The following is a 10,162-nucleotide window of genomic DNA, read 5'->3' as shown; positions in this document are numbered from 1 at the left end:
TATGCACACACACACAGCCGCTCACCATCCTCACACACAATAAGAAACATACATGATACTCCATTGAGCTGTAGGTGTAAAAATATATTTATTTCTCTCATTTGGCCAGTGTCACTGGTGAGACAAAACAGGGCGTGTGAAAATAAGATTCAGGTCGTCTCGATTTGTGTGAACGGAGCACTTTGCAGTAAAACCCATCACATATCACATGACTTATGACTTAAATTTTTTCAGAATGACAAACTTATACATGTCTCGCCCAATGCACGCTGGGATAGGCTCTAACATCCCCCACGACCCTGACCAGAAATAAGCAGGTATAGATAATAGATAATGCATGGATGAAACTTGTACACACGTCTATCATGGTTGTCAAAGTGACCACCAAAGCACTTAATACTCACCCAAAGATTACTATAAAATCAAGGACAATACTGCTAATGTTCCGTTATACAAAAAATATATCTGTGGACAATGCACATGATAACGGCTATAGAAATAATGCTGTTTTGCAAGGGTATGAAAGTGTTCCAGCTTGCGTTGCAATACATTAGTATTAGCACCACAGGATATATAGATAGATAGTATCAACTGGGCAGGTTGATTACTTTCAACTATCTGTACTGTACATAAGTGTCAAACCATTTGTGCATTCCCTGCCACAGTTATGAATGCAATTCTTTACATCCTTATGATAATCAAAATGAAGCCATGGAATATAAAGCAATAAAATGCGGGTAAAAAAAAAAAAAAAAACAGAAAGAAGTCTTAGTCTTAGCTTAGTGTGGTTTTCATAATGGATGTGTGTGTGTGTATAGATGCGTGTGAGTAACTGGCCTCTGTATACTGTAGGGGAAGAATATTCACAGTGCATTTTTTTTTTTGTTGAATAACCCACATTTAGGAATAACCGTTCACAAATACAGGGCTTCCTTTATCCCTGCAGTCCATAGGCTATACTGACCAATCAACTGCAGCAGGCAGGTCAGAGGCACCCGATTGACAGAATTGAACCATTCCAACCTCCGAGGGCAACCCAATGGCCTCGCCAGCCAGTCGCTTTTTTCACTTCTGTTCAACAGAGCCTGGCCGACGCCTTGACGTTCTAGACATAAACGAAGGAGGCAACCTTCCCGGGATAGCTGTATTTTCCCCCAACCAATCAGAGTGTTTTGGCCAGGCGTGGTCTGAAACGTGCACCGGAAAGCATTGCCGTAGGCAAACATTTCCACAGACCCGCATCAGTTCGCCAGTGTTTGGGGAAAATGATTGTAACGGGCAAACAATCAAAACCACTGCTTCTTCTGGCCATTTTATGAGTATTTATCTGATAGCATGACTGCATACCGTAGGCCACGCTTGAAAAATTAAACTTTTGCCAAATCCTGTAGGCAAGCAAGCGAGTAGCCTACATCTCTGTCCGATAACAGCGAATCCAAATATACGCGCATTTGTCCATAATTATGTTTTAAGCAGGTAACGTGGGTTCGATAGTTTGTCTGTTTCGCTGGTGTGTTTCAGTTGGGACTCGTATTGCACTAGATACTTAATGCATTAGAAACTTTACACTGCACATCAAATGCCCCTTCTGTAACGGGCACGAGTGTGCAGAGGGAGAAGTGTCACATCTTCCTCTTCCTCTTCCTCTTTTTTTCCACCCACTCCCTTCACACACTGTTCCCTTCCTCCACCAAAACCCACCCACCCACCCACCCACCCACTCCATCTCTCCCAGCCTGCACACTCTCTCGCTCCTCCCCGTCAAGTTCTCAACCAGGAATAACCGTAGTAACGGCCGCCCGTGGTTTACACCGGCAGCCGAGTGGTCGCCAGGTGAAAAATGAGCTCTCTGGCAATCGCGAGTATTCAAGTTTTTGGCAACAGAGCAGTGAAAGGTTTCAGTACCCCATGTGTCTGTCAGAGGGACCTGAGGATTACGGCCTGAGGATCGTGCTTCAGCATACAATATGTGATATGTGATATGCAATATGTGATACGCGATATGTGATACGCGATATGTGATGCATGATATGCGATATGTGATTGTAAAAGATGTGTTGAACAGGGTATGTCCAGGTGAAATAAGCCCCAGAGGTTCAGACGTTGCTCAGAATGTTCTGGGCTCTGGTGCAGGACACTTGGAGCTTTTTTCCCCCCAACACTGGCTTTAGACTGGAGGAGTGGGCAGGACCTCAGACAGGATCCGCCTCCTTTAGCCCAACCAATCAAAGGAGGGACATATCCTATAAATCTATATACAGGTTATATTTCAGCTATATTAGTTATGTTAGTGTGGCATTTGCCAGGTTGTCTTTAGTACATCAGAATATATGTTTGTACATGAAATCATTTGCAATGCTGCTTTGTACTGCAGTGAAACTGCCGTGTGTTCATTTGGCTGTGTGTGTGTGTGTGTGTGTGTGTGTGCGTGCGTGTGTGTGTGTGTGTGTGTGTGTGTGTGTGTGTGTGTGCGTGCGTGCTGGTGTGTGTGTGTGTGTGTGTGTGTGTGTGCGTGCGTGCTGGTGTGTGTGTGTGCGCGTGCATGCGTGCTTGTGTGTGTATGTGTGTGCGTGCGTGCGTGCGTGCTGGTGTGTGTATGTGTGCGTGCGTGCTGGTGTGTGTATGTGTGCGTGCGTGCGTGCTTGTGTGTGTGTGTGTGCGTGCGTGCGTGCTGGTGTGTGTATGTGTGCGTGCGTGCTTGTGTGTGTGTGTGGGTGAAAGAGAGAACATGCATGTGCGTGTGTATCTGTGTCTGTGTGACTGCATGTGTGTGTGCATGCGTGCATGTCTGTGTTGTATCTGTGTCTGCGCGTGCGTGTGTGCACTTGTGTGTATATGCGTGTCACTGTGTGCGCGGGTGCACGTGTGTATATGCGTGTCACTGTGTGTGCGCGGGTGCACGTGTGTATATGCGTGTCACTGTGTGTGCGCGCACGTGCGCACCCTCGAGCACGCCCGTTTGGCGCTACTGAATGCCGTACTTCTCTTCGATGGCCTCAGCACAGCCCCCCAGCCCCATCATCCTCAGCGTGCTCAGCAGCTCCAAAACCACGGGGAGAGGGAGGATCCCCTTCACCCCCCCGCCCCCACGCTCCCCCCACACCCTCAGCATCTGATGCTGGCTCTCCTTAAAGGTGCGATTGTCCCTCTCCGCCCTCTCAATGTCCCGCTCCAAAACACCCAGGTGTCGCACCAGCTCCTTGAAGCGGTCTGCAGGAACGAGGTCCAGCAAATAGTAGACAAAAGGAGAAACTGAAGAGAGAAAGAGGGAGAGGGAGAGAGAGAGAGAGAGAGAGGCTTTTAAATCCATATCAACTGTCTGTATGGGACTGTTTTTTTTACTAAATAAACTTGACAAAACGGCAACTGTATTTCAGTCTGCATGTGCATCTACTTGCACGCATGCAGGTGCAGATGACTTGTTTTGAGACTGAAATCAATGATGGCATTAAAAGAATAATTCACGTAATCACTGCCGTTCCCCAAACAAATGACGAAATACAGTGACTATATGTCAGCCAAAAACACACACATATATACCAAGTGAATGGGACAGCGATACACAGGCGCACGTGCACAAGCACGCAGCACGCACACACTTACACTTGAATTCTTGGGGGATGCAATCTGGCAGTTGAGGTGGTAGATCGGGTGTCCTATTGCCAGGAAATACGCTGAAAACAGGAGTGCTCTCTTGGATGGAGGAATCCGTTTTGGGAATAGAACTGATGAGTAATTTCTATGGGTGACAAACATGAAATATTACACTCCTATGAGAATACACACTTATTCCTAACATAAAGTCTGATCCTCCTCACATGCTGTAAGGATGCTCCCTCTTAGGCCAGGTCATGTTATGATGTATTAATCACAAAGAAACTATGTTTAAAGTGAAATGTTTGAATTTGCCAAAAAGACTCAAAAGTCAGGAAATGAAATTGATCGGCCCCAACACTAACATCAGCCTGTGCTCCATCGTGAGATATCAGCACAGGTCTTCGACAACTGCTAGCCTACAGCTCTGTATGATGTCTACTGTACTTGAAACTCTGAATTTCTCATTTTAAAAAAAAGATTTTTACTTCCACAGATCAAATAATCAAATAAGCATACAATTAATTTAACAACATCAAGTAGTCTAGTAGTTTAGACGCCAAAAATTTGCATTCACAACATGTATGCAACGTATGCCTAGCTGGCTAGCTAACTAGGAATACGCTCTGAAATGTTAGCGCTAGCTAGACATAAAAAATAGCTAGTGAGACAGTTAGTCAGGGCTAGTCTAGTTAACTTTACATGAGAGTTGTCACGAAGATCCTAGTTACTAAAAACCGAACATTTGTCACCCCAGCTGTAATTCGCTGTCCAGTTACTGTAGCATTGTCTCTCACCTTGTTAGGTCCAAATTTTGAATTTTGCAGTCTCATTCACATTTAATTTAAAGTCTATAGACATGGAAATATAAAAAAGCATGCATGTCTCAAAATGACCGATAGAATGAGGGGTCTTGTGTCAGGATCCGTTGAGTTTAAATTGAGTAATGTTTGCACAAAAAAGGCGGCATTTTTAATTCTAATTTTCCAGGGATATCCACAACACATTAATGGCGTAACGTAGCTATACCTAAATAGGTAAATGGAGTGCATGGCAATTCTAGTCCATCTGTGAAATGGCATTTAGATTGGTTTGGAAATAGCGGAGATATCGAGGTTCAAAAATCGCTATTTTACATGGGAGAGCTGACCAACGCTACAGCGCTTAGTGTAATACATTTTTGACGATTTAGGCATTTATCAGACACTAGTAGCAAATTACACAGCTATGTATATGTATACTGGATCACATCAGGGTAAGCACTTTTCTGTCATGGGTGCAATGTTACTGTCCTACCTTAGGAATCAAACCTGCAACCTCTAGGGTACAAGCGCACTTCCCTAACCACTGTACTGACGTGTAACGGGGAGCATTAGCAGCAGCGGTACTTGCTTCAGTGGAACTCTCAGCTGGGGCAGGTTCCAGAAGACCCGGCGACTCCCTGACCCCGCTCTTAAATCTCTTCAGGACCTTATAAATCCCAAACACCAGGAGTACCACCGCGATCACTGCGACTAAAGCCACACCCACAAAGAAGGACCAATGATAGCTTGGCTCTGCGGTGGGGAAAAAAAAACAGAGAAAGAGGGTTGATGAGCAGGATGGGTGCAGACCTGTGAGAGTGCTCATCACAGCAAGTACAGCGCTCTCAAAGCTCAAGGTGAGAGAGTAACTAGTCTTCAACAAAAGCCTTAGCCACAGTCGCCAGGAGACAGAAAGGGAAACCTGTTCACAACACACAGATGAAAGAATGACACCCGATGCAAGACAATAAGACATTTACACCCCTAACCCCACTGCACCGCTCTTACGGACATACGCACACTCACTTTCACTCACATCTGCTTCCCAACTGGCTTCCACCCCCAAACGTTTCTCCCACAATACCCACGCCCCTCGACTCACCCTCAACATCTTTCGGGGGCAAACAAGATGTCACTTCCTGTGCAATGCAGTCCCAGGTATTGCGGTCGATATAGATTTTGGCGTAGCCATCTTGACATTCACATACTGTGTTTTTTGCTGGTTCGCAACGTGAGGACTCCTTTTCATAATTCTCTAAGGAAAACAGGGCAAAAATATCTCTTCAAAATTTCATCCTCATATTATCAACAAATAAGAGACATATTAACAGTGGCAATGCTGATGACGAAGGATGGTTATCATTAAAAATAAGATGCAAATTAACATAGTCCTGTCTCACACGCACAATGTTTTATTTATTTATACATTTATTTACCGGGTTTACATGTTCTACATCTGAAACACTGTTTGACGTAGTTGGTCGTCTCTATGTACCGCCCACTGGGGCAGACGGAGCAGTTGGTCCTCAGACGTGGTCCCTCACACTCCTCCACCATGAAGAATCCTAGAGAGGAGGGACATTGGCAAAATTGAAGGACGGAACTGGACAGAAACACTAGAAAAACTAACAACGAGACCATTACATTACATTCATTTGGCAGACGCTTTTATCCAAAGTGACGTACAAAAGTGACCAAGATATAGATATACTGTCAGCTCGAACCAACAGACAAACAACGGTGAGAACGGTCAACACGAAAACAGTCAACAGACGTAAGACATGCAGGACACGGTTGTAGTTGCCCAGGTACTGTGTATTCCGGGTGACATTTGACGTGACATACCTGGTGGACACCTGTTACAGCAGTGGCCTTTCGAGCTGCGAAACTCATCGCCCTTGCAGCTAGCTGGTACAGCCGCAGCAGCACACACATCCAGACAGATCTGAATATTCAAAAGTCAAACAACGCCAAAAGGACATGAAACTGTTTTCTTCAATCGGAATGAATTCATACACTGTGGATTAGGGGTGGGCAATTCCGATGCTGGCGGGCTGGTGTGTATGCAGCTTTTTGTTTCAACCAATTACCCTGGCTAAGTGAGCTAACTGGCTTTATAAAACGGATTGTTCCGGTCCTTGATTCTGATTGGCTGAGCCGCATTCGAAGCCTTTGTAAAATACTCTATAAACACACACCTGTGACCGCATTACAGTTTCAGTATTACTGCGCCAATTAGTCACCCATACAGTGTGGTCCGTTCGCTGTTTTCATGTCTGTGTGTTGCTTGGCAACCATTCTGCTAAATGTCGCTGAAGAACTACATTGCTTGGCGGAAGAATGATTATTTGTTATCAATAAATTATTGCATTTTTTGTTGCTGGGTGTTTATGTTATGAAACGGTGCCAGGTATATGTAGTAACCGTTTCATAAAAGCAATAAGGCACGCGAGGCCGTGGTTAACAGTGATTTTACAACAGCTAAGGGGGTTTTAGGCACTCCACTCCGCGTCGTGCCTTAGCTGTTCTAAAATCACTGTAAACCATGGCCTCTTGTGGCTTATTGCTTTAGCATACGCCAGCACTGGATTGGATCGCTCACAGATTAGATTGCAGACAAACATTTCACACAGGGACACAAGACCCGTGTTTGGCCGCCATTTGTGGGCTTTTCAAAAAATGCAGCAAAAATGTCAGACGGCATAAATGCTGGGGCTAATGAAGTAATTAAGGCCAGAAGTTGGCGTGAAAACCAGAAGCGGGTATGCTCCTCGTTGGCCACCTCTTTTTTGGAAACAAAATTAAATACAAACAGAAAGCAATTTAGCTTTAATGCTCAAAGACTGATGTAAGGCTGTGTTCATTAATATTTAGGCAAATAAAAACAATATCACCTGATGAAATGTTTTAAATATATTTTTTCTTCTAAAAAGTAAACAAAAACACACAAGCAGCACCTGGAATCTTGAAGTTCAGCAATGTAGGCTACATATAAATAAAAAAATTAATACAATAATACAAATAAAAAACAAGTTGTTCACAGCAGGACCAGCTAAACTAAAAGTAGAGGAAACTATGATTGTCACATATTTGAGTTAGAAGGACAGTTACCAAACTTTTGTAGTTAAAAATTTAATTATAATTGTTAGCTGGTAACCAACTCTTTCTCAGTTTGTGTTGATGTGCAAAAATCTGCCCATGAAAAGATACTTTTCTCAGAGTATTGAGAGAATCTGCAACAAATGTCCTTGGTGCTAAAATGGGAACCATTTTAATATTTGTATCCAAAGACTCATTTGGACATTTTCCAAAAGTCTTCATTAAAGTATAGAAGCAAGGGGATGATTTTCTACAGTCAGACTGCAAACTTGTTGTGGGTAAAAACAAATCCTGACAGCTTCAGAAATTGGTGAGCATGACTGAACATTTTTTTTTCTCATGATAGAGTTGGTGACAGGCAGTGAGATTTTCGGTTAATTTGTTGATTTTTTCAATATTGATGGTTTATCATTCTGTGAACTTGTGCTACTGTTTGAAACGCATTCATCAACTGGTTCTGGTTCACTACTGGTTTCCCGGAATCCTTCCTTTTCCAAATCTCAAACCAGAATGCCGCACTATTCAAAAGAAACAAGACCGGTTTATCAATTATTTTTTGTCTAAATTATTTTGTGTTTTTTCTATTGTAGGCTAATCGGTACTGTAATCGGCATTTTGTAAGATTCAATACGTTGGTCTATTGTACGTCGCAATATGTTTATAATCAATTAAATTAATCAGCAAGCAACGTATCAGCTGGATGTGTTTACCGGTATTGAATTGAGCATTTGCTGATGTTTCATTCGGCCATTTGCTAGACCCTCTTATCCAGAGCGACTTGAACAGCATTTACATTGCATCGATTAATACAGCTGGATGTATAGTTTACTGAAGCAACGCGGGCTAAGTATTACCCAAGAGTACAATGGCAGTGTCCCACATGGGAATCGAACCTATAACCTTTTGGTTGCAATATCAGCACCCATTATACTACACTTAGCTACATGTATTGACTGCCAAATGATTTCTGAACTGGGGATGCAAGCAGTGACAACTGGAAAGTGAAATTCAGGGTGACAACCCATGTGGTGGAGCTCGAGATTCTCTCAGTGCCCTAGTCAAAACAACGGATGTAATAATTAACTTCTGTAGCCTACTGTAAATACTGCACCCCAACCTCGACGCATTAAAGGGTCAGTGCGTTTGATTGCTTGCTCAGTAGGCCTACGGGCGCTGAAAAAGTAACCCAAAATGAAAAGCAAAATAAAAGGATAATTTTACAAGACAACCACAGAGTGTGAAAGACTTGCTCACCGAAAAAAACAGAGTAAAACAACATTTTTTCTTCCATTTTCCTCTGTGTTGTGCTCTGTCCATCCTCTATTTCTCAACTTGTCACTCACGCCATAGGAAACTAGAGAAAAAAGAAAGTTAGACACAAACGGATTCCGACACTTACAGTGCAATAATTGGAGTTAATTCAGTTAGTTCTAGAACCAGAATTATTTCGCTTCCCATTTCCTCGAACACCGTATAAGCACCTATTTCGTAATACACGCACCATTTGCTATCCGTCTCCTAAAAACTGAATTAGCGCGAGATATCGGCGATAAATTGAGATCTTTCCTGGATAAAAACATCTTAGCTAGCCCTTTCCTCCCATGACAAACCTCAACTCAACCTCAAAACATTCGTTTGCTTATCATGTAGCGATATTAGTTACTTTCGGTTTTGCACCCACTCAGTATCCGACGACGATACTATCGTGAAATCAATTCACTTACCTTGGGGGGAAAAAAGAATCCCACGTTTGTGCGAATTATAGAAAATTTCATTCGTTCTCCGGTAATCCAGGCATCGAAGTTAAGTTTAATTAAAAGTTTATTTTGTAAAACTGCACCGCAACCCAGACGTTTCCTCCTTCCCGTGATTAGAGAAGGGCGGAACTGTGTGGGAAGAAGCGTAGGCACGTCACCCCGGTCTCAAATTTCTCAGGTCCGCACTGACGGCTCAGACGCCCATTTTGACTCAAAAATATAAGTAAATAAATGAATAAACACCTATATCAAGATTCACCAGTTTTTTCTCTCTCGATGACGCTACACCATTATGGGGTTCAAGTTTATTTTGAACTTGTTAAAGTTACGTGCCACAAACTAATCTTAGCAAAGTTTTTCAATAATTTATTTAACTGTTTATTTATTTATTCTCCATTTATTTCCCTGGTACACTACATTTCAGCACTTTTTTCTGGAGTGACTTACACAGATGACATTTTTTACATAGCCTACAATCTATTTATTCAGTTGGGCATTTCACAGAAACAATTCAGATAAAGGAGGCCTTGCTCAAGGAACCCACAACTTTTGCGTTACAAGCCCAGTTCCCTAATATTATAGGCCTACTTAAAGAAAAAAGAGGGAAAAAAAAAGAAAACAAACAACAACAAGCTATCTGCTAAAGCATCATTCTCAGTTCAGCATTCTTCAACATCCGGAGTCAAATTGTGTAGGCCCTACCACTGGAATGAAACCAGTCCCTGAGTGGATGATATTGGCCAGAATGCATAAGTATTGAAATAACTATGCAGTTCTGCCAATGGGCTGCTGAGCGAAAACAAAAAAAAAAAAAAGCAGTTGGCTCTACTGGCTTCGGAGGGCACACCCACCACACTTTTTCTCTCTCTTGAGCTGACAGAAGATGTTTCAGCGTTCTGGGTGGGCCTT

At 42.9% G+C, this 10,162-nt stretch overlaps 1 protein-coding gene across 1 annotated transcript; it reads right to left on the bottom strand.

Annotated features, from left to right (window-relative positions):
- Window positions 1-69: 69 nt before the first annotated feature.
- Window positions 70-9,401, bottom strand: tnfrsf1a (tumor necrosis factor receptor superfamily, member 1a). The gene is made up of 8 exons (XM_064310373.1): window positions 9,221-9,401; window positions 8,751-8,850; window positions 6,243-6,342; window positions 5,834-5,962; window positions 5,500-5,652; window positions 4,987-5,150; window positions 3,604-3,739; window positions 70-3,252 (listed from the first exon to the last, which is right to left on the bottom strand). The coding sequence occupies exons 2-8, from the start codon at window positions 8,811-8,813 to the stop codon at window positions 2,966-2,968; spliced, it is 1,032 nt and encodes a 343-aa protein (XP_064166443.1). The 5' UTR covers window positions 8,814-8,850; window positions 9,221-9,401; the 3' UTR covers window positions 70-2,965.
- Window positions 9,402-10,162: the final 761 nt, after the last annotated feature.

Source organism: Anguilla rostrata, chromosome 1 (genome assembly GCF_018555375.3).
Source record: "Anguilla rostrata isolate EN2019 chromosome 1, ASM1855537v3, whole genome shotgun sequence".
Classification (NCBI taxonomy): Eukaryota; Metazoa; Chordata; class Actinopteri; order Anguilliformes; family Anguillidae; genus Anguilla; species Anguilla rostrata.
This window is presented reverse-complemented; position numbering and strand designations above follow the sequence as displayed.